The sequence below is a fragment of the Cetorhinus maximus genome, chromosome 23 (assembly GCF_964194155.1).
Source record: "Cetorhinus maximus chromosome 23, sCetMax3.hap1.1, whole genome shotgun sequence".
Lineage (NCBI taxonomy): Eukaryota > Metazoa > Chordata > Chondrichthyes > Lamniformes > Cetorhinidae > Cetorhinus > Cetorhinus maximus.
This window is the reverse complement of record NC_135901.1, coordinates 54462595-54484819: the sequence shown is the minus strand read 5'-3', so window position 1 is coordinate 54484819 and position 22225 is coordinate 54462595. Positions and strand designations below refer to the sequence as shown.

At 45.5% G+C, this 22225-nt stretch overlaps 2 protein-coding genes across 2 annotated transcripts in view; both read right to left on the bottom strand.

The window, feature by feature from the left end:
• The window catches only part of LOC144698050 (uncharacterized), a 79305-nt gene extending 62533 nt beyond the window's left edge, over positions 1 to 16772 (bottom strand). Inside the window, exons 1-2 of the mRNA XM_078569983.1 lie at positions 16413 to 16772; positions 5324 to 5997 (exon numbers count right to left, since the gene is read on the bottom strand). Coding sequence (XP_078426109.1) covers positions 5324 to 5997; positions 16413 to 16772 — 1034 coding nt within the window. The remainder of the gene's footprint in view (positions 1 to 5323; positions 5998 to 16412) is intronic.
• LOC144698562 (uncharacterized) overlaps positions 1 to 22225 on the bottom strand; it is a 1040782-nt gene that overhangs the window by 209805 nt on the left and 808752 nt on the right. The gene's annotated exons all lie outside the window — the stretch shown is intronic.

The window sequence follows — 22225 nt, the reverse complement described above, 5'->3', positions numbered from 1 at the left end:
AGCTAAATATTTGCAATTGCTCAATGAAAAATTAGCAGATTATAAAGTCTACATTGTAAATTGGACTCATGTATAGTTAACTCAATAATTCTCTTAACTCTCTATAATTCTTCACTAAATAAAATCTTGAAGTTCCAATTCTGCGTGTGCAGGATATTTCATATAAATGACTTTCAGTTACACACAGATACAGCTTTTATCATAATCACTACAATAGGGTTTTAGTTATATACAACAGAAGCTATTAGCGTGATATACAGGCAGAAAGGTGCTTTCTCCTCTACAAATATTTAATGGCTCATAAAACTTTTAGTAATCCTAAAAATATACTTTTCAAAATGGTGAAAGTACATCCCTCAAATTCAGACTGATCCTCCTTTCGTCTGCTGAAATGACAGAAGAGGTAGAAAGCTTTTTTGCTTCTATCTTAATCCCCAGGATATGTGTTTGTCTTAGTTTGGTAATGACGAATGAATTGGGGGAGTTGATGAATAGAAAACAAACACCTACCTTTTCACGGGCGTTTTATGCAGCAATCAAGCCTCAGATAGCAGCCATTAGAGCTGGTCCACCAATAGGAAAAGGTGAGGATTTAAGGGGCCCTCGTAGCTGTCAGGGGACAGTCCAAGCTCCCTGGCAGCCATGGATGCCTCAGAGCTCGCGAGCCCAAAATCTCACCACTGGGGATCACGAGCCACAATTTGGGAAGCCCTGTTTTAATATCTTGAAGACTAGTTAGTTTATTTTGAAATTCTCCCCTTTCCCCTGTCTCCTCCATCCTCACCTTCAAGAACAAGTGTGAGGAGCTCATGGAGCCTCTTTGTCACTAAGATTGAGACAATCCGATCAGCTGCCTTTGCTGCTTCCCTCCCTTCCACTAACCCACCGGGACAAACTGTCTCCAAAGTTCCCCTTGTCCAAGCATTAACTCACATCTTTCTTTAGTTTCTCTCCCATCTCCCCACATGGCCTCTCAGTGCTCATCTTGTCCATGAGACCCACCTCCTGCTCTCGACCCTATTCCCAATAAACTACTGATCCCCCAACTTCCCCATGTTTACTGATATTGTTAACAGTTCTCTCTCTTCAGCTATTGCCCCCCTCTCCTTCTAATCATCATTCCCTTCCTCAATAAACAAATCCTTGACCCCACCATCCTTGAAAACTACTACACCATTTCCAACCTCTCTTTCCTTTCCAAAGTCCTTGAAAATGTTGTCACGTCTCAAATCCATGCCCATCTTTCCCAGAACTCCCTGTCTGAATCCCTCCAATCAGGTTTCTGCCCCTGCCACAGTATTGAAACAGCTCTGATCAAAGCACCAATGACATCCTATGTGACTGGGACAAAGGTAAACTATCCCTTCTCGTCCTTCTCGATGTGTCTGCAGCCCTTGACAAGGTTAACCACACCATTCTGCTCCAATATCTCTCCACTGTCGTCCAGCTGGGTGGGGCTGTTCTCTCCTGGTTCCATTTTTCTCTGTCTAATCATAGCCAGAGAATCACTTGTAATGTCTTCCCTTCCCACTCCCACAGTTACCTCTGGTGTCCCCAGAGGATCCAGCCTTGGCCTCCTTTTATTTCTCATCAACATGCTCCCCATAACGACATCATCTGAAAACAGTGTCAGTTATCACATGTACACTGACAGTGCCCAGCTCTACCTCACCACCACCTCCCTCCACTTTTGTTAAATTATCAGACTGTTTGTCTAATATCCAGTGGTGGATGTGCAAAAATGTCCTCCAATTGAATATTGGGAAGACTGAAACCATTGTTTTCATTCCCGAGCTACCAACTCCATTCCTCTCCCTGGCAACTGACTGAATGTAAACCAGACTTTTTGCACACGTGATGTCAGGTTTGACCCCGAGATGTGATTCTGACTCGGGTGTGTGTGTCCTGGTGATTTTCCAGTCACACTGATGATTTTTTTTTTTTCCCCACAGACTGAACAGACAAACATTTCTCCTTCCATAATCAGAGGCTGATCATGTATGAATTCAGTGATTCTATAAGATCTTGAGATTTTTGCTTTGAGTTTTTCATTTGAAAATCCTCTCCCTCTAATACCCTGTAAACAGAGTTGACAAAAGCCATCACTGTCAGTACAGGGTAGAAATTCAGAACAGACAATTCTAGTTTCTATGGAATATTCTTTCTCCTTTCATTCCCCCAAATCTATAATTCCCTGTCCCACACACTCCTCTCCCTCTCTGCTCATTGTTACAGATTCAGTGCCTGGTCTCCTACTAATTCTTTTCTCCTCTCCAGATTCCCTCTCTTCCTATCCTTAAAGTGGTGACTCAGGCTGTGGGTCAATCCCACTCCTTCACTCTAATTCTACCAAATAATTCAGCTCACAACAGATGTTCTTTAATGGCTTTGTGGTAATTTTGAATGTTTGGAAAGAATCACCTTTTCCCAACTGTGACACAAGCTGTGTTTATCCGAGTTACATTAAATAGACTCATTCACTCAGTAAGTGATCAGATCTCACTGAACTATGCCACAAGCTGTGTCTATCCAAGTTATATTGATACAGACTTACTCACTCAGTAAGTGATCAGATCTCACTGAACTATGACACAAGCTGTGTCTATCTGAGTTACATTTATACAGACTCTCTCACTCAGTAAGTGATCAGATCTCACTGAACTATGACACAAGCTGTCTATCTGAGTTACATTGATACAGACTCAGTCACTCAGTAAATGATCAGATCTCACTGAACTATGTCACAAGATGTGTCTATCTGAGTTACATTGATACAGACTCACTCACTCAGTGAGTGATCAGATCTCACTGAACTATGACACAAGCTGTGTCTATCTGAGTTACATTGAAACAGACTCACTCACTCAGTAAGTGATCAGATCTCACTGAACTATGACACAAGATGTGTCTATCTGAGTTACATTGATACAGACTCACTCACTCAGTGAGTGATCAGATCTCACTGAACTATGACACAAGCTGTGTCTATCTGAGTTACATTGAAACAGACTCACTCACTCAGTAAGTGATCAGATCTCACTGAACTATGACACAAGATGTGTCTATCTGAGTTACATTGATACAGACTCACTCACTCAGTAAGTGAACAGTTCTCACTGAACTACAAAAACAACTACAACAACTTAAATTTATATCGGGCTTCTAACATAATAAATTGTCCCAAGGAGTTTCATCGGGGCATAAAGATATATTAGGTCAGATAACCAAAAGCTTGGCCAAAGAGGTCGGTTATAAGGAGTGTCTGTAAGGAGGGAAGTGAATGAGAAAGGTGGAGAGGTTTAGGGAGGAAATTCCACAGCTTAGGGTCCAGGCAGCTGAAGGCCCGGCCACCAATGGTGGAGTGATTAAAATCGGGGATGAAGGACATCCGGTAATGGTGCTCCATGTATGTGGGCCCCATAGCCCAGGCTCAAGGCCCTAATCTGAACTTTGGGACATAATTTGACTGTCCCGGGTCTCAGAGAAAAACACAGCAGGTCAAACATCATTGGAAAGTGAGAAATGAATGGTCACTGTTTCAGGTGGGACTCTTTCAGAATGAACACTTCCCACCACCAGCACCAACCCCCATCCCCCACCCCCCTCCCTGTGAACTGAACATTCCTTCACCCACTCATCCACCCATTGCACATCCACCCAATGGCTCCCAGCCTGGATTGACATTCAGCATGAACCCAGTGAGAGGGTGAGCTGGCTCACGGGATGTCAGAATGGACAAGAGCTGGAAGTGGTTCCAATCAATGCGTTTTATGTTTCATTGTTATAAACAGGAAACTTAATATTTTGTTAAACCCCCATGTTCACACCCTTGGTGAATTACAATTTCTCACCCAGTCCTTCCCTCTGGCTTCAACATGGTGCATCCTGTGTGTGTTCAGCAGGGGTAGAGACAGGCTGCTCGTGAGATGGGGGCAGAGTGTCGGGAGATGGGGCAGAGTGTCAGGAGACGGGGGCAGAGTGTCAGGAGACGGGGGCAGGGTGTCGGGAGACGGGGGCAGAGTGTCGGGAGATGGGGGCAGGGTGTCGGGAGACGGGGGCAGAGTGTCGGGAGATGGGGGCAGAGTGTCGGGAGATGGGGGCAGAGTGTCAGGAGATGGGGCAGAGTGTCGGGAGATGGGACATATACTGTACATGTTTCTCATCCTCATAATTTACAACACTATTCCTGATGTTCATCAGCTGCCTCACTTTCTTTCCCATTAATTCCATTTGCTGATCTATCAGTAATGGACTTGCTGCCATCTCGAACAAAACTGTTTTCACCACTAAGGCTCCGCTGGTATTGAATAGTCTTCATGACATCATCGCACTGGGACTGGATGACATCATCGCACTGGGACTGGATGACATCATAAGAGTCCATTGTTTCTTAATGACCCACATCAATAACTAGAGGAAATATTAATAAACCTGAGCACATTATCTAGGCTGACACTCCAGGGTGACACTGAGGGACTGCTGCACTGTCAGAGACAGCATCCTTCACATGGAACTTGTAGAGGCTCTGGTCACAATCTTCCAATCCTCCTTATATAGTAGCGGTGACAAAGGACTGACAGATTGTAAATGTTACACCCCTGTTCAAAAACACAGCTATTCCAGGACAATCAGCTTCATATCAGTGGTGGGGAAAGGCTGGAGACAATAATCCAGGACAAAATCAATTGGCATTTGGAAAAGTATTGGTTATTTCCAGCATTTTCTGTTTTTAACACTGATACTTCCCTGGATCCCAAGGCTCTCTGGGAGGTGTGGGGAGCTGGGACGTATCCATGAGAGTAACCAAAGGTCTGAGAACTGAAAGAATCTAGGGTTAGAGAGGAGACCAGATCCAAAAATGGAGCAGTTGGCAACAGGACATCAATCAGTCTCCTCTTATCCTGGAGAAATCAAGGACTCGACATTCTGAGAGTTTGAAACAAAACTGATTTATTTAACAGACATCAAGATATTAAACTTCAGCCCAGTTACAGGGATTATTAACATCAGTAGAAACAAACCACAACTGTCAGAATGAACATGGTTCAGTTCTGGATGTGATTAACAGCAGCAATAACAGCAGAATCCAACCCCTGCTGTCACTTGTGAACTCACTGCTGTCTGAGCAGGTGGGATGACCAAGTGAATCCCTTCCTACATTCGGAGAAGGTGAACAGCATCTTCCCAGTGTGAACTCGCTAGTGTGTCAACAGGTTGGACAAATGAGTGAACCCCTTTCCACACTCGGAGCAGGTGAACGCTCTCTCTCCAATGTGAATTCACTGGCGTACACTGAGGTGGAATGAAGGCTGAATCTCTTTACACAGGAAGTACAGCAGAACGGCCTCTCCTTGTGTGAATTCGCTGGTGTTTCAGCAGGGTGGATAACTGAGTGAATCCCTTCCCACACTTGGAGCAGGTGAATGGTCTCTCCCCAGTGTGAACTCGCTGGTGTCTCAGCAGGTGGGATAACTGAGTGAATCCCTTCCCACACTGGGAGCAGGTGAATAGTCTCTCCCCAGTGTGAACTCGCTGGTGTGTCAGTAGGTTGGATGACTGAGTGAATCCATTCCCACACTCGGAGCAGGTGAAAGGCCTCTCTCCAGTGTGAAATCGCTGGTGCACTTTGAGGTTCGATAAAGTCCTGAATCTCGTTCCACAGGAAGTACAACTGAATGGCCTGTCCTCAGTGTGAATTCGCTGGTGCTTCAGCAGGTTAGAGGACCCAGGGAATCCTTTCCCACATACCGTGCAGTTGAATGGTCTCTCTCCAGTGTGAACTCGCTGGTGTGTCAGCAGGCTTGATGACCGAGTGAATCCCTTCCCACACACGGAGCAGGTGAATGGTCTTTCCCCTGTGTGAATTCGCTGGTGTGTGCGCAGGTTTGATGACTGAGTGAATTCCTTCCCACATTGGGAGCAGGTGAACGGTCTCTCCCCAGTGTGAACTCGCTGATGTGTCAGCAGGTGGGATAACCGCTTGAATCCCTTCCCACACTCGGAGCAGGTGAACGGCCTCTCCCCAGTGTGACTGCGTCGATGGGTTTCCAGTTCGGATGGACGATTGAATCCTTTCTCACAGTCCTTACATTTCCACAGTTTCTCCATGGTCCAGGTGTCCCTGTGTCTCTCTAAGTTTGATGATCAGTTGAAGCCTCGTCCACACAGAGAACACGTGTACAGTTTCTCCCTGCTGTGAATGGTGTGATGTTATTTCAGGCTGTGTAACTGGTTAAAGCTCTTTCCACAGTCAGTTCACTGGGATACTCTCACTCGGGTGTGTGTGTGTCTCGGTGCTTTTCCAGTCACACTGATGTTTGAAATCTTTTCCCACAGACAGAACAGACAAACGTTTCTCCGTCGACATTCAAAGGTGATGATATTCAGGTCCTGATGAATCGAGTGACTCTGTCAGATCTTGATGTGATGTTTGGTTTGAGTTTCCTGCCTGAAAATCCTCCCCTTCTAATTATCTGTAAAAGGAGTTTACAAGAGCCATCACTGTAAGAACAGGATAGAAATTCAGAACAGACAATTCTATGGAACATTTTTTCCTCTCTTGTTCCCCCAAAGCTGCAAATCCCCATCCCACACACTCTCCCTCCTCCCTGTGCTGAAATCCAAACAGAGTTTTGGACAATTCTTTCTGTATCTTTTTAACAAATTTCTATAATTGGAGTTGACAATATGTCTGATCATTCACCTCAGTGATTACTCGTGACAAAACATTAATCTGAAACCCCCTGACCGACCAGACAGAATAGCAGATGTTAACCTTGTGTTCAAAACTTACTGTGTGGAGATTTAATGAGCGATTATGAAGGTGGTTTCTCCCAATGTCCCAGAGTTTCCTTCCTTCCTTCTCTCCCTCTCTAACTGAGTTAAACCTGGGATCAGTCTCATGGCCCATTCTGGTTCCTGCTTCTCTTCCTGATGACTAATTAACTCCAATTAAACACTGAGAAGACTGAAGACACTGTTTTCAGTCCCTGCTCCAATCTCCATTTCCCAGATACCAACTCCATCCCTTTCCCTGGGAACGGTCTGAGATTAAGCCAGTCTGTTCACAACCTCGGTGTCACATTTGATCTCGAAATGAGCTGCTGACCTCATGTCTGTGCCATTACTAAGATCGCCTGTTTCCACCTCCGTAATATCACCCGACCTCACCCCTGTCTCAGGAGTGTCTCATCTGCTGCTGAAACCCTTATCACAGCCATTTTTACCTCCAGATTTGACCATTCCAACACACTCCTGGCTGGTCTCCCACATTCTACCCTCCGTAACCTTGAAGACATCCATATTTTTGCTGTCTGTGTCTTCACTCACAGCTAGGCCCATTCCCTGACCTTCCTTGGCTCCCGTTCAAGGAGCAACTCGATTTTAAAAATCTCATCCTTGTTTTCAAATCCCCCAATGGCCTCCTCTCTGTGGCTCCTGCAGACCCACAACCCTCTATGATATCTGCACTGCTCTAATTCTAGCATTCCCTGTTTTAATTGCTCCACCATTCGTGTCCGTGCCTTCAGTTCCCTCGACCCCAAGCTCTGAGATTCTCTCCCTCTGTCTACCACACTTTCGCCCTTTAAGACAATTGAGTATTAATAAAAAAAAGATATTCTGTTAAAACATTTTATCTTGTACTCATCAGGATAGAGGGAAGAATACCAAATTTCAAAAATTATCAGTCAGGCTAGTAATGTGTCTCACTTACACTTGCTAGAAGCTACGTATGTTCATCCACAGGGACCTGTCCTCTGCAGGCAGAAGGAACAAGTCCAGGCTTTTGTGGAATTAAACAAGAGCAGAGGGGATGACAGCTCCTGGCTTTATTGTCCATGGCAACAACCAATCAGAGCCGACGGGCCAACCAATCAGCACATTTTTCTCGTGCAGTATAAATTGTGGTTCCCTTTGAAATTTGGGACTCTTGCGTCTGTCCTGGTGAGTGCAACAGGAAAAGCTTTGACAGCTTGTCTCTTTTTTCGTAAATAATCAAATTCTGTACAAACAAGCGACTATTTAAGTATTTTGGTCACCTCCTTGTGTGTCTGAATGTTATACTTTATTTTATGATTCCCTGTTTAGCTCGCTGGGATGATTTATGATGTTAATAGAAGATAGTGATCGCACATGCGCTGCTGCTCCTTGCCCCATATAAAGATGGTGACCGCACATGCGCTCTGCGGCTTCTTGCCCCTATAAAGAGAGACCGCGCATGAGCTCTGCTGCTCCTTGCCCCCTATAAAGATGGTGACCGCTCATGCGCTCTGCTGCATCTTGCCCCATATAAAAAATGACCGCACATGCGCTCTGCTGCTCCTTGCCCCTATAAAGATGGTGACCGCACATGCGCTCTGCTGCTCCTTGCCCCAATAAAGATGGTGACAGCACATGCGCTCTGCTGCTTCTTGCTCCCTATAAAGATGGTGACCGCACATGCGCTCTGCTGCTCCTTGCCTCAGAATAAAGATGGCGGCCGTTAACTCGGGCCTACTTCCGGAGAAATGGCCTAATCTGTGTTTGGAAGGATGGTTCCTTATTGAGGGTTTAGGACAGAGGCAGTGAATTCATAAAGCCTCCCAACTCACCCGCCAGCCCTATCTATGCTCACGGAGTTTTTTTTCCAGCTCTCAGTCCGCACTCGGTCTTTGTAAATCCCGCATTTTAAATCCGTTCGCTCCAGCTCTCCTCACGCCTGATTTCACGCGCTACACATGCTTCAGCTCAGAATGATTGACGGCAGCTCCGGACCAATAGGGACAGGGGGCGGGCCTGGAGGATCAGCGGGAGCGGCTCTTCCTCTGGCCAATCGGAGTGAATGAGGGGCGTGGCCGGGTTTGAATTGGAGCATGCGCAGCGCGGGTGGGGATCGGGATGAAGGCGGTCGGGTTGAAAGTCCAGCGGGTGAGAAAGGGCCGAGTGCAGGAGAGGAATGGAGCCGGAGGGTGCACTGGGAGGATTCACAAACACCCGGTGTCGGACTCCAAACCCGGATTACAAACTCCCGGAGCCCAGTTTACACCGAGTGTTTGGAAACTCCTTTTACAGGGGATTAGAAGGGGAGGATTTACACACAGCAAACTCCAACCCAGAGAAATGTTTGTCTCTTAATTTCTATCCTGGACTGACAGGGATGGATTTTTTATAGTCTCCTTTGTACAGGATTTTCAATGGGACGGAGTTGGAGACGGGGAAGCTCAAACCAAACTTCACATCAAGATCAAACAGAGTCACTCGATTCCTCAGGACCTGAATATCATCGGACTTTGACTGTGGAAGGAAAAAGGTTTCTCTGTTCTGTTTGTGGGAAAAGCACCGACATTTTCAAAATCCTGGTTAGACTGCACCTGAACCACTGTAATAACAATAAAAAAATGCTGGAAGTACTCAGCAGGCCTGGCAGCATATGTGCAGCGAAACAGAGTTAATATTTCGAGTCAACATGACCTTTCATCAGGACAGAAATACTGTGTTCAGTTCTGGGCATCACACTTTAGGAAGGATAGACTATATTGGCCTTAGTGGGAGAGCAGTGCAGATGTACCTGAATAACAACTGGACTCCAAGGGTTAAATTATGAGGAGTGGTCAAACAAATGCATCAGAGTAATTACAGCACAGATAGAGGCCATTCAGCCCATTGAGTCAATGCCAGCTCTCTGTAGAGCAGTCCAGTCTGTCTCATTGCCCCACTGTGTCTTCAACCCCCTGCATGTTTATTTCTCTTAAATGCTGGTCCAATTTAATTTTAAAGCATTTATCATGTCTGCTTCCAGCCTGCTCCTAGGCAGTGAGTTCTGTGTTATTACCACATGTTGTGTAAAATATTCCTCCCTGCATTTGCCCTGTATCGTTTGCCTATAACCTTCAATCTGTGTCCCCCTAATCTTTGTACCGTCACCAGATGGAAACAACATTTTCTTTGTCCACCTTATCTTAACCTGTCACAATCTTGTTCACCTCTATCCAATCTCCCCTCAACTCTGTAACTCCAAGAAGAACAACTTCAGCTTCTCCAATCTCACTTTGTAACCGAATTCCCTTTTTCCTGGAACCATTCTGGTAAATCTCCTCCACATCCTCTCAAGGACCCTCACCCCTTTCCTAAAGTGTGGAGACCAGAACTGGATGCAATACTCCTGTTGTGACCTAACCAGAGCTTTATGACGGGTCAGCTTATTTTCCCTGTGTTTATACACATTAAATCTGCTTATGAAGCCCACGATCTCATATATTTTGCGAACTGCTCTCTCAATATGTCCTTTCGCCTTCAAATGTGTGCACATCAACCCCAGGTCCCCCAGTCCCTACACACCCTTTAGGACTGTACCATTGAGTACCCTATTCATTCTGCCAATATTCATCATCTCACGGTGAGGTTTGTATTCCCTGGAATTTAGAAGATTGAGGAGGATTTTCTCGAAGTTTTCATGATATAAATTGGACATGGTATGGTAAATAGAGGGGAACAATTTCCATTGGTTGGGGAATCCAGGACTGAGGAACATAGTCTAAAACTTAGAGCCAGAACTTTCAGGGGTGAGATTAGGAAAATCTTCTTCAGAAAAAGTTGGGAGAAGTTTGGAATTCTCTTCCTGAATTAGCAGTTCATGCTTGATCAATGTTCAGTTTCAATCTGGCATTGATAGATCCTTCCTAACACAAGGTATAAATCAAGGGACAGGAGAAAAAGGGTCACAGATCAGCCGTGATCTGATTGCATAGTGGGACAGACTCGAGGGGCTAAATGGCCAACTCCTAGAATCATCGAAACTTAGAGCACAGAAGGAGGCCATTCAACCCTTTGTGCTTGTGCTGTCTCTTTGAAAGAGCAGTTGTATTCGTCCCACACACCCACTTTCTATTTGTAACCCTGTAAGTTCCTCAATCCCAAATCCCTGTCAACTCCCTTTTAAAATTCCTGATAGAATCAGGTTCCAGCACCTTTCCAGGTAGAATGTTCCAGATCCTGACAACTCACTGTTGGTGCAGAAACTGCTGAACTCGATGTTGAGTGTGGAAGGTTGTAAAGTGCCTAATTGAAAGATGAGCTGCTGTTCCTCGAGTCCCCATTGAGCTTCATTGAAACATTGCAGGAGGCCGAGGACAGAGAGGTCAGAGTGGGAGTGGGGCGGAGAATTAAAATGACAAGTGACCGGAAGCTTAGGGTCAAGCTGACAGACTGAACGGAGGTTGTTCCACAAAGTGATCACCCAATCTGCGTTTGGTCTTCCCAATGTAGAGCAGATCACATCGCGAGCAATGAATACAGTAACTAAACTGCAAGAAGTACAAATAAATCACTGTTTGGTTTCATCTTGCACAACCTTGAGAACAGCCTGAATGAAGATACTTTACTTGAAGAATAAAGGTTAAAATATAATTACATTGTCTATCTCAGGGTGTAATCCAAGAACAAAACCTTGTATTTACAGGAAGGGTTGTGGGGCTGGAGGAGGTGACAGAGATACTGAGGACAAAAACAGAATTACCTGGAAAAACTCAGCAGGTCTGGCAGCATCGGCGGAGAAGAAATCAGTTAACGTTTCGAGCCTTCATGGCCCTTCGGCAGAACTGAGGATCCAGTTGACATTGTCTATCTCACCGGTGTCAAATTCATTTTCCATGGTGGCTCTGATCCAATATCCTGACACTGGGTGAGGGCCACATTCAGCAGAATTTATAAAAATGGAACTAGATACAAATAAACTATATCAGTATTTACTGACACCTCGGTTTTATTTATTGTTCCTGCTGCTCCCGGTACCCGGCATCTCTTCGCTTGAACCATCACATCAACACTCGGGGAAAATGACTGGGCTGAGGTCTGTCTCAGATAAAAACACGAGGACCACTTGTCACCACAGAATCTGTCGCGGAAAAATGGAGTGAACACTCAGAACCTGGAGGTTTATCTAGGAAGTCTTTATTAAAGTCGTGATATCTTTTTTTTTTGTAAAAATATACTTTATTCATAAAATATCTTCAATCACATTCAAAACCATTTCAAAAACAACATTACAAGGGTACAATCCAGGTTAAACTTTTACAAAATGTATCACCAGGTGCATCAGTACAAACAATATTACAATCATTTACAGCCTTTCATTTTGATCTGTACAGCCCGAGGGGCTCTAAACAGTTCCCAGTCTCTCGGTGCGCTGTGGTAGAAAGGTCTTAGACAGCGACCCTTCCCCATTGCGCTTTTGCGGCAGCTGCCCCAAGCTTTAGTGCGTCCCTCAGCACGTAGTCCTGGACTTTGGATTGTGCCAGTCCGCAACAATCGGTCGGGGACAACTCTTTGTGCTGGAAGACCAACAAGTTTCGGGCAGACCAAAGCGCCTCTTTCACCGAGTTGATGATCCTCCAGCTGCAGTTGATGTTTGTCTCGGTGTGTGTCCCTGGGAACAGCCCGTAGAGCACAGAGTCCTGTGTCACAGAACTGCTCGGGATGAACCTCGACAGCAACCACTGCATCTCTCTCCAGACTTTCTTTGCAAAGGCACAATCCACAAGGAGGTGAACAACGGTCTCTTCCCCACCGCAGCCACCTCGAGGGCAACGTGCAGAGGGGGTGAGCTTCCTGGCGTGTAGGAAGGATCTGACGGGGAGGGCCTTTCTCACCACCAGCCAAGCTACGTCTTGGTGCTTGTTGGAAAGTTCTGGCGATGAGGCATTCTGCCAAATGACTTTGACAGTCTGCTCGGGGAACCATCCCACAGGGTCCACCCTCTCCTTTTCCCTCAGGGCCTCTAGGACGTTACGTGCTGACCACTGCCTGATGGACTTGTGGTCAAAGGTGTTTTTCTGCATAAATTTTTCCACCAGGGACAGGTGGTACGGCACGGTCCAACTACTTGGAGCGTTCCGCGGCAGCGTGGCCAGACCCATCCTTCGCAACACCGGGGACAGGTAGAACCTCAGCACGTAGTGACACTTGGTGTTTGCGTACTGAGGGTCTACGCACCGCTTGATGCAGCCACACACAAAGGTGGCCATCAGTATGAGGGCGATGTTGGGCACGTTTTTTCCCCCTTTATCTAGAGGCTTGTACATCGCGTCCCTGCGGACACGATCCATTTTCGACCTCCAGATAAAGCAGAAGATGGCTCGAGTGATCGCCATCGCGCAGGAGTGTGGAATGGGCCAGACCTGCGCCACGTACAGCAACAGCGAGAGTGCCTCACACCTGATGACCAGGTTCTTACCCGCAATGGAGAGGGAGCGTCGCTCCCACATACCCAGTTTCCTTTTCACCATAGCCACTCGCTCCTTCCAGTTTCTAACGCATGCCCCGGTCCCTCCGAACCATATCCCCAGCACCTTCAGGCCGTCAGCCCTGACAGTGAAGGGGACAAAGGATCGGTCAGCCCAGTTCCCAAAGAACATGGCCTCGCTCTTCCCACGATTTACCTTGGCTCCAGAGGCCAGTTCGAACTGGTCGCAGATGTGCATCAGTCTGCGCACCGACAGCGGATCCGAGCAGAAGACGGCGACGTCGTCCATGTACAGGGAGGCTTTTACCTGAGTGCCTCCACTGCCTGGGATCGTCACTCCTCTTATGCCCGGATCCTTCCTGATGGACTCGGCAAAGGGTTCTATGCAGCACACGAAAAGGACAGGCGAGAGAGGACAGCCCTGCCTGACTCCAGATTTAATCGGAAAGCTATCTGTTTCCCACCCATTGATTGAGACTGCGCTACTGATGTTAGTGTAGAGCAGTTGGATCCAATTTCGAATTCCCTCCCCAAAGCCCATTTTGGAGAGCACATCCCCCATGTAGGTGTGCGATATTCTGTCAAAGGCCTTCTCCTGATCCAAGCTGATGAGGCAGGTATCCACACCCCTGTCCTGTACATAGGCAATCGTATCCCTGAGCAGCGCCAGGCTGTCAGAGATCTTCCTGCCTGGCACAGAGCAGGTCTGGTCAGGGTGAATCACCAATTCCAGAGCGGATTTGACCCGATTGGCGATGACCTTGGACAGAATCTTATAGTCCATATTCAACAGTGAAATGGGTCGCCAATTTCTAATTTCCTCCCTTTCCCCCTTGTGCTTGTAGATGAGGGTGATGATGCCTTTCCTCATGGTTTCTGACATACTACCGGCCAGGAGCATACTCTCGTACACTCCTAGCAGGTCTGGGCCGATCAAGTCCCACAGAGCCGAATACAACTCCGCCGGCAAGCCGTCGCTTCCGGGGGTTTTACTCTTCTCGAAGGACTCGAGGGCCTTAGTCAGTTCATCAGGAGTTAGCGGTTTGTCCAGGCTCTCCCGCGTACTGTTGTCTAAGACCTCCGTGATAGAGGACAGGAAGGACTGGGAGGCCGTGCTGTCCGTGGGCTTCACGTCATACAATCCGGCATAAAAGGATTTGCTGATCCTCAGAATGTCGGACCGTGATGACTTTACTGAGCCGTCTTCTTCCTTCAGGCTGCTGATCACAGAGCGCTCTCTGTGTACCTTTTGGAAGAAGAAACGTGAGCACGTCTCATCCTGCTCCACGGAGCGGACTCTGGAACGGAAGATGATCTTGGAGGCCTCCGAGGCAAAGTGCGAGGCTTGCTGGCCCTTCACCTCTTGGAGCTCCTCCTTGACATCGACCCCCATCGACTGCAGCCGGAGCAGATTCTGCATCTTTTTCTGGAGTCGGGACATTTCCCTCTGTTCCTTTCTAGCTTTCTGGGTGCCTTTGCGGATGAAAAACCTCTTGATGCTTCCCTTGATCGCTTCCGACCAGTGTGTCAGGGACTCAAAGAGGGGTTTCACGGTTCTCCAACCTTTGTAATCCCTCTTGAGCTCCTCAATGTTCTCTGGGGTCAGCAGTTGCACATTTAGCTTCCATGCCCCCCTGCCCACCCTCAGGTCCTTCTCCAAGTGGCAGTCCGCCAGTAGGAGGCAGTGGTCAGAGAAGAACACCGGCTTGACGTCGGTGGATCTGACTGTGAATGCACGGGACACAAACAGGAAGTCTATCCTGGAACGAATGGACCCGTCTGGCCGCGACCAGGTGTATCTACGCTGCGCTCCGTCTGCAGGGTTGCTGAAGACGTCGTGCAGCTTGGCATCCTTAACTGTTTCCATCAGGGATCTGGACGTAGCGTCCAATCTGCTTCCGGCCCTGCCGGATCGTCCAGCCGCATCGATGATGCAGTTGAAGTCACCGCCCAGAATGACCGGCCTGGAGGTCGCCAGCAGCAGAGGGAGCTGCTGAAAAACCTCCAGCCGCTCAGCCCCTTGTGCCGGGCCATACACGTTAATTAACCGGAGTGGAGCGTTCTTGTACATTACGTCTGCTACGAGGAGTCGATTAAAGTCGTGATATCACAGAGAGCCTAGTCGCATACAACGGAGCGAACCAGTCTCTGCCTAACACCTCTTTACACACATAGATATAGCAAAAGGTTCGCGACAGAAACTTGGGCAATTACAATAGTTTCAAATGGTTTCAAAAGATAGCGATCAGTGTTAATGGTTTAACGATTAGACAGGACAATGTCAATGGTTTAGCAAATAGACAGGACAATGTCAATGGTTTAGCAAATAGACAGGACAATGTCAATGGTTTAGCAAATAGACAGTGATAATTGGTTACATATCCTGGGCAATGCACACACACAATAGTTTTTTTCTCTTAGATTTTGCCACCGCATCTGACATCCAGAGCCCCTTAGTCTGGGAAGGTAGCACTGGCCCTTTGATTTGCTAATTTATGTGCTGGCTGCGTGACTGTTTGGGGACAGTCTACAGTAAATTACATTATACATGTATTTTAAGTTTATTTCTCTCACAAATATAGGTGTATTTTATTTCATGCACAATTATACGTGTATTTTATTTCATTCACAATTATACATGTATTTTATTTCATTCACAATTGTACTTGTATTTTATTTCATTCACAGTTATACATGTATTTTATTTCATTCACAATTGTACTTGTATTTTATTTCATTCTCAATTATACGTGTATTTTATTTCATTCACAATTACACACGTATTTTATTCCTCCACAGTCCCTCCTTGTTAATCTTTTCTTTTAGATTAACACCAGTGAGGAATAATATCTTCATCATCATACGGGCGTTCATAACCATGAGGAAAAGGCCGGTCCCTGGCGGGGTAAACTTTCTCTCCTCACCAGTGGGCTTCGCTGGGGCCAGTGCGCATCATTTGGGTAATGATTGGGGCACCCCCTAATCCAGTGGAGACACTATTGATAATCTGGGTGCAGCAAATCCGTAAAGTAACACACGCACAGCACCCTATGATACATGCTACGACTATCCCAATTAAAAAGTAAAGCAACCAACTTCCCCAACCGGAAAACCAACCTAGTATTGTAGACCACTGAGAATCTTTTTTATAAAAATCGCTCGAACTTTCCCCAGCCTTCTTTATTTCTTGTACCTCGTCCATGACATGCTTTCCCAAGTCAGTGATATTTTCAGAGACATCGGGGACAGAAGTGCAGCACTCTGAGCCTATCATAGCACAAGTGCCACCTTTTTCAGCTAGAAGGAAGTCAAGGGCCATCCTGTTTTGTAATACGGTTAGGCGTAATGCTATCATTTCAGTGGTGCTGGCTGAGATCTGCTTCTGTGTTTTAATCAGAGCATCAGCCGTTGAATTAGCGACTTTTTGAAGCGCAGCTGCCAGGTTGATAATTTCACGTGAATTACGAGCTGATCCATAAGGGGGCAAAGCAATCATCCAGAATCGTTCAGATTCCGAGATGCCACGGCGATGTAGGCGCCGATGTGGGTGCATATGTGATTTACCTATATGGCGAAGATAGGGATTTAAGTATGCTAGGTAGCAACAGCCACTCCAGGTGGGAGTGGTTTTGTTCTTTTCCGAATTTCCTACAGACATGTTAGGGAAAAAGGACAGCTGAGGCATCCCAGGCAACCAGGGGTAAGCTTTATCTCCACAAAGCCAATATGTACCATTAAGAGGGTCTGGTGGATGTTCAGCACCGGCGGGCTTTTGGACAGATAGGCCAAAGATGTATGACACTGTGGTATGACAGGAGCTTCGTCCCAGATCATAAGTGCTGAGTGTAAGGCTGGAACACCAGCAGGTGGCGTTTACCGGCTCTAGTGGGGATCTAATTCTAATCCCATGTTCTGTATAGTTCCACCCATTGGCAGGTGGAGAGCGACGGAACCAACCCCTAAACATATTGTGCTGTGGTGTTACAATATCAAAAGTTCGAATGTCAGCATACTCAGTGTCATTTAGAGGGACAACACGCCAATTACCCGTCTCTCCCCCATGTTGGGGAGTCTGGGCACATATCCAACAGGCACCCTGTCCTACCTCTCTAGCATAGGTGCGGCATAGAGACAAAAAGTGTTGGGAATCCTTTGGGTACCCCCCCTCAAAATATAGCAAAAAGACAGAATATAGCAAAAGGCAGTATCCGATACATAATGCAAATTAGTTCACTGATAATGACGGTTATCAGACTGCCGGACAATGTTTTTTACAATGAGTGGCGTGGACCCAATCTTCCTCCCTTTAATCTTCAGGGCCGTTCGAGTTGTTAGCAGCACAATGTAGGGTCCTTTCCACCCTCTCATGCAATTCAGCTGCTGTTTTGCATAGAGGAAAATGAGTACAAATCCAACCTTTAGTCCGATGAACTTGCGAGGCTATGGCCTGCATTCGTTGAACCGCAGAATGGGTATTCCATGCCCCCGCAAGGACCACGCAGGACAGGATCCAAATCAGAGTCAGCATTCCGACGGCTCAGTTAAAGTTCTTGCACAAGCACTTCCGTCCGAAGTCAGCGTCCGCTTGACGTGCGATGCGTCGATCCACAAGGGCGTCCTTCAACCTTTACGGCCATATGGGTGGTGAGCAGGACTTGGAAAGGCCCTTCCCATCGAGGTTCCAAACAGTTCTTTCTCCTGAAGGTCTTTACTAGGGCTAGGTCCCCGGGCTGGTATTGATGGCAGTCTTCAATGGTCGGCTTTTTCTGAGCTTCTACTACCTGTATATGCAAGCTCTTGAGAGAATTAGTGAGCACTATACAGTGTGTAATCATTCCCTCATCCATAGCGTGGATGTCCATTTCCCTAGCAGACAAGGGTGGGGTCACTGGGAGGCGCATAGGACATCCCATTACAACTTCATAAGGAGAGAGGGAGGTGGTACACTTAGGGTGAGAGCGCATAGTCATGAGCACCAAGAGTAGAGCTTCAGGCCCTTTCAAACTAGTTTCTTCACATAATTTAGTTTGTTTTTTCAGAATACCATTTTGTCTTTCCACCGCTCCAGTAGACCGGGGGTGGTATGGGCAGGAAAGGTCATGGTTGCATTGTAAGGCCTTCAACAGTTCCTTTATCACTTTAGCAGTAAAATGAACAACAATTTTACAACAACAACAGCATCATTTCCTCGGGTGGGATACGCCTCCACCCATCGCGAGAACAAACATACTTGAACTAAAACATAATTATATTCCATACATTTAGGCATTTGTATAAAGTCCATTTGTAGGTGTACAAATGGGCCCCATGGATGGGGTCCCGTACCAGCAGTCAGTGTGGGCGTCTTGCCTGGGTTATGTCATTGACATAGGTATGACAGGTATTACTAATACAATGCCTATTAGCATATTACTATTCACGATACATTCAACATTCATTCTACATACACGTGTTAAACTCCTGAGCTGGCAACCGGTCAAGTCATGATTCTTGTGTCGTGAGAGATTCAATAGATGCTCATTAGTTACCCATGAAGGGACTACCCCTTCTTTAGTCTGTCTTAAATTTTCTCCTGCTTGTTCCAGTGCCCAAGATCCATAGGTGTTGCAAACATCATTTCTGCTTGCTTTGTCTGAAATATTTTTTCCTATTTCAATTAATTTATTGATAGTCCCCACATGACTTTCGAGCACGGTAGCCAGACTTTGGATTAACCAATGATGTCCCTATATTGAATATCATAGTGGCATCATTTATCAGGCTGCGCTTAATGCGGTTTCCTCCCAAGCCTAATCGCACCTCGCCATTGAACTGAACTGCTTCAGTCATCAACTGGTGCGTCAGAGCCGTATAGAGTGCTTGGGTATGGGTTGAGCACCATTGGGGCAGAACGACACCAGATACATTCAAGACTACGGGTACCAGCTCATGGTGTACATTATCATACAAAACTTCTGATCAACCAGTACCAAACCATTTGTCGGTCCTGAATGCATAGTCGGACAAGATGGATCAGTCGGTGTGGTTTGAGGGGCTTCAATTATCTCTACTCAGACTGTGAAAGTAGAGGTGGGAGGTGGCTGGGTAGGGGCGGACCTCCCATGCTCGATCTGAAGCAAACCCTTACTACAATTTGAAAGCACTTGTTCTCCTACTGTTACATTTATCATTCCCCGTTGCGTCGCATTCAGCACTGTCCATGCTGTACCAAAGTTCCTCCTGCGGTGCGGGATGAGCAGTGATGATACCCGACCTTGTTGCCTGTACTGATAGGCCCACGACCAGGATCGTAGATCTGTGGAGACATTAACTTCGGCTCCCGTTCTCTGGGTTACCGCTTGGTCAATTGTCATGTATCTTTAACTGTGTGTAATGCCTCCATTTACTTCCCGCTCTCATATCTACAAGTGCGCAAGTATCACCTGTCATAATTACCTGATATGGTCCATTGTTGCTCTTTGGATTTGCCTGTTTCCATATCCTTAATCATCTGTCAGTCTCTAACTTCCTCTCTCAACTCATGTAATCACCTACTTAATTCCCTTTCATTGTCCTGTATTTTTCCTTTCTGTGGCCCTACACCTCCTACTATGATACCTTCAGGTAATTGCATGGCCCTTACCTGTTAGCATTTCAAATGGGGTGAACCCAGCGGTCCTGCTTGGGGTAGCCCACACTGCATTAGAATTTTGGGCTGTTCCCTGTCTCTTGATTGATGTTTTTTTTTAAAGTTCAGTTCATCCTTTCCACCATCCCTGGTCTCTGGGGGTGGTAAGGAATATGGAATTTCTGTTTAATCTTCATAAAATTACACACTTCTTTAATGACTCTCCCTGTGAAATTAGTTCCCTGATCTGAATCCATGTGGGTAAACTCCTTCCAGTTTACTCTTTCCTGCTGCTGTCTCATGTCAGGCCTCAATTCCTTAAACAACTCAACAATGCACCTTCTTATCCTATCTTTCAATGGCTCAGTATTTTCACTTCCAGTGATGGTTCTCTCTGGGATCCGCTTAACTCTGCCTGTCATCAAGGTGTTAATCCTGTGGTTTTACTTTTTGTAGCTTGCAGGCACATTAATATAGTCAGTAATACATCTATTTAGCCTTTTTCCAGCTTTCCCTTTACCTCTAAGTTTTTTTTTTTCCTGACCATGATCATCCTAAGGTTCTCTGGAGTTCAGTTTCTCTATTGTCTTGATTGTTTAAAATGTTTCCTTACTCTTTAGGCCATATTAACTATTCCATTTCAACGGGGATCTCTGTCTCTAGATCTTTGCTTATCTCCCCCTGTGCAGTTCCAATGCCTCAGTTGATGGACAGATTATCAAATTCATTTCCCTTAAAACAGTTTGTACATTATGTCCTCTTTTCCTAACTCATTCTCCCACTTGCCTCATACCATATTACACTTGCAACAGCTCCCATCTTATCTTGTTCAGGTTGCCTGGAGAGACTTTAAAATATTCTCATAACAGTTTTAAAAACAGAAATCAGGTATTAACAAGTTTTGCTTCCTTTTCTTCTTCTCAAAGATTTTATTGTCTTAAAAGAAACCCACTAAATTGTGTCTGACCCTTTTCTTTTAGAATTATCCCAGATTCATTAACTCGGCCAAAAATTGGATTTCTGCCAAACTTTGTCAAGGTCTTGAGCTTAGCTTCATATTTTGGGAACAGACTTACAAACACAAAAGCTTGCAACATTTGAATTAGTGCCAATTGTTGTCAGACCTTTTAAAATGAAAATTCCCTTTTGAAAACTTTATCAAGAACCAAACCTCAAATTTTTAAACTTTGTAAGAACTGTAATTTACACCATCAAAATTAAAACAACCTCTTTTTCATGTGTAACGATTTGTATCCAAGTTATGATTTCCGTATGTTTATCAACACATTATTTATCTTAGACAGCATCCTAGTGATTCAAAAGTAACCTGTTAAATTACACTGCATTTTACATCTCAAGATTGTCCCAAATTCAAATTCCAGTGCTTTTGGAAAGCAGATTTCCTTTAATATTTAATTCATCTCTTCTTAAGAAACCCCTTTTTATCCATTGGAACCATCTAGACCTTGTGTTTATGTCTTTTTGTTCTCCTAGAATCCTTCTGAATTTTAAGTAATTTCTTTTTCTCAGGATTTTAGAATACGAACTCGCATTTATTAATCCCAATTAGCTTGGAAGTTGATGATGAGGGTTATTCCCTACTAGTCTGCGAGGGGGTGGTACAAGGGTTCATCTCAAGGATGAGATAAAGGCAAGCCCTGTTTTATCTTTATACTCCCTTCAAATTACGATTTTTGCCAGAAATCTCAACTCAAACCTTATACTCAAGACTTTGGAATATTTGAATAAACTTTTCCTTTAATCTAATATGGGGCTTTCGATTCTAACGTGCTCAACTATACATACAAAAAACAATCCAGGGAAAAAAACACATTAAAGCTCACATACAAATGCTTCACTTCACACGAACAAACACATAGATAAAGGTATGTATCGATACTCCTATAATATTGAACTTAACTCTAAACGAATCTTCGAGTAGCAGTGGGGGGAATAAAGGGATCTTGAAGGCTCCACCTATAGGGACCTTCAAACTGACGAAAGCTCACATTTTCTCTGCTGCTGCTTGCAAATTGCTCATTAACCCCCTAGGGGTACCCTTTCTCTCTCTCTCTCTCTCTCTTCAGCACAAACAGCTCTTGTAATTTAGATCAATTCATTCTTTTTTTTTAAGTTACAGAAAATTCAGTAGCGGACTATCTACCTCCCTTAAAACAAATTATAAGCGCTCAAATCTGTCCCGATTAAAAGTTCCAGCTGGTGGGAAGCTCTCTCCTTTACCTTGAGTCCATTTAACCCAATCAGAAACATAATGGACAATTTCAGTACCGTAATGGACATACATATAAGCATTTGGAGTTCCCTTCAAAGGGGGAAACTGGGGTTTCTTTGATGTCATATTTCCCATTTTACTTAATAATATACACAAAAGAAAACAC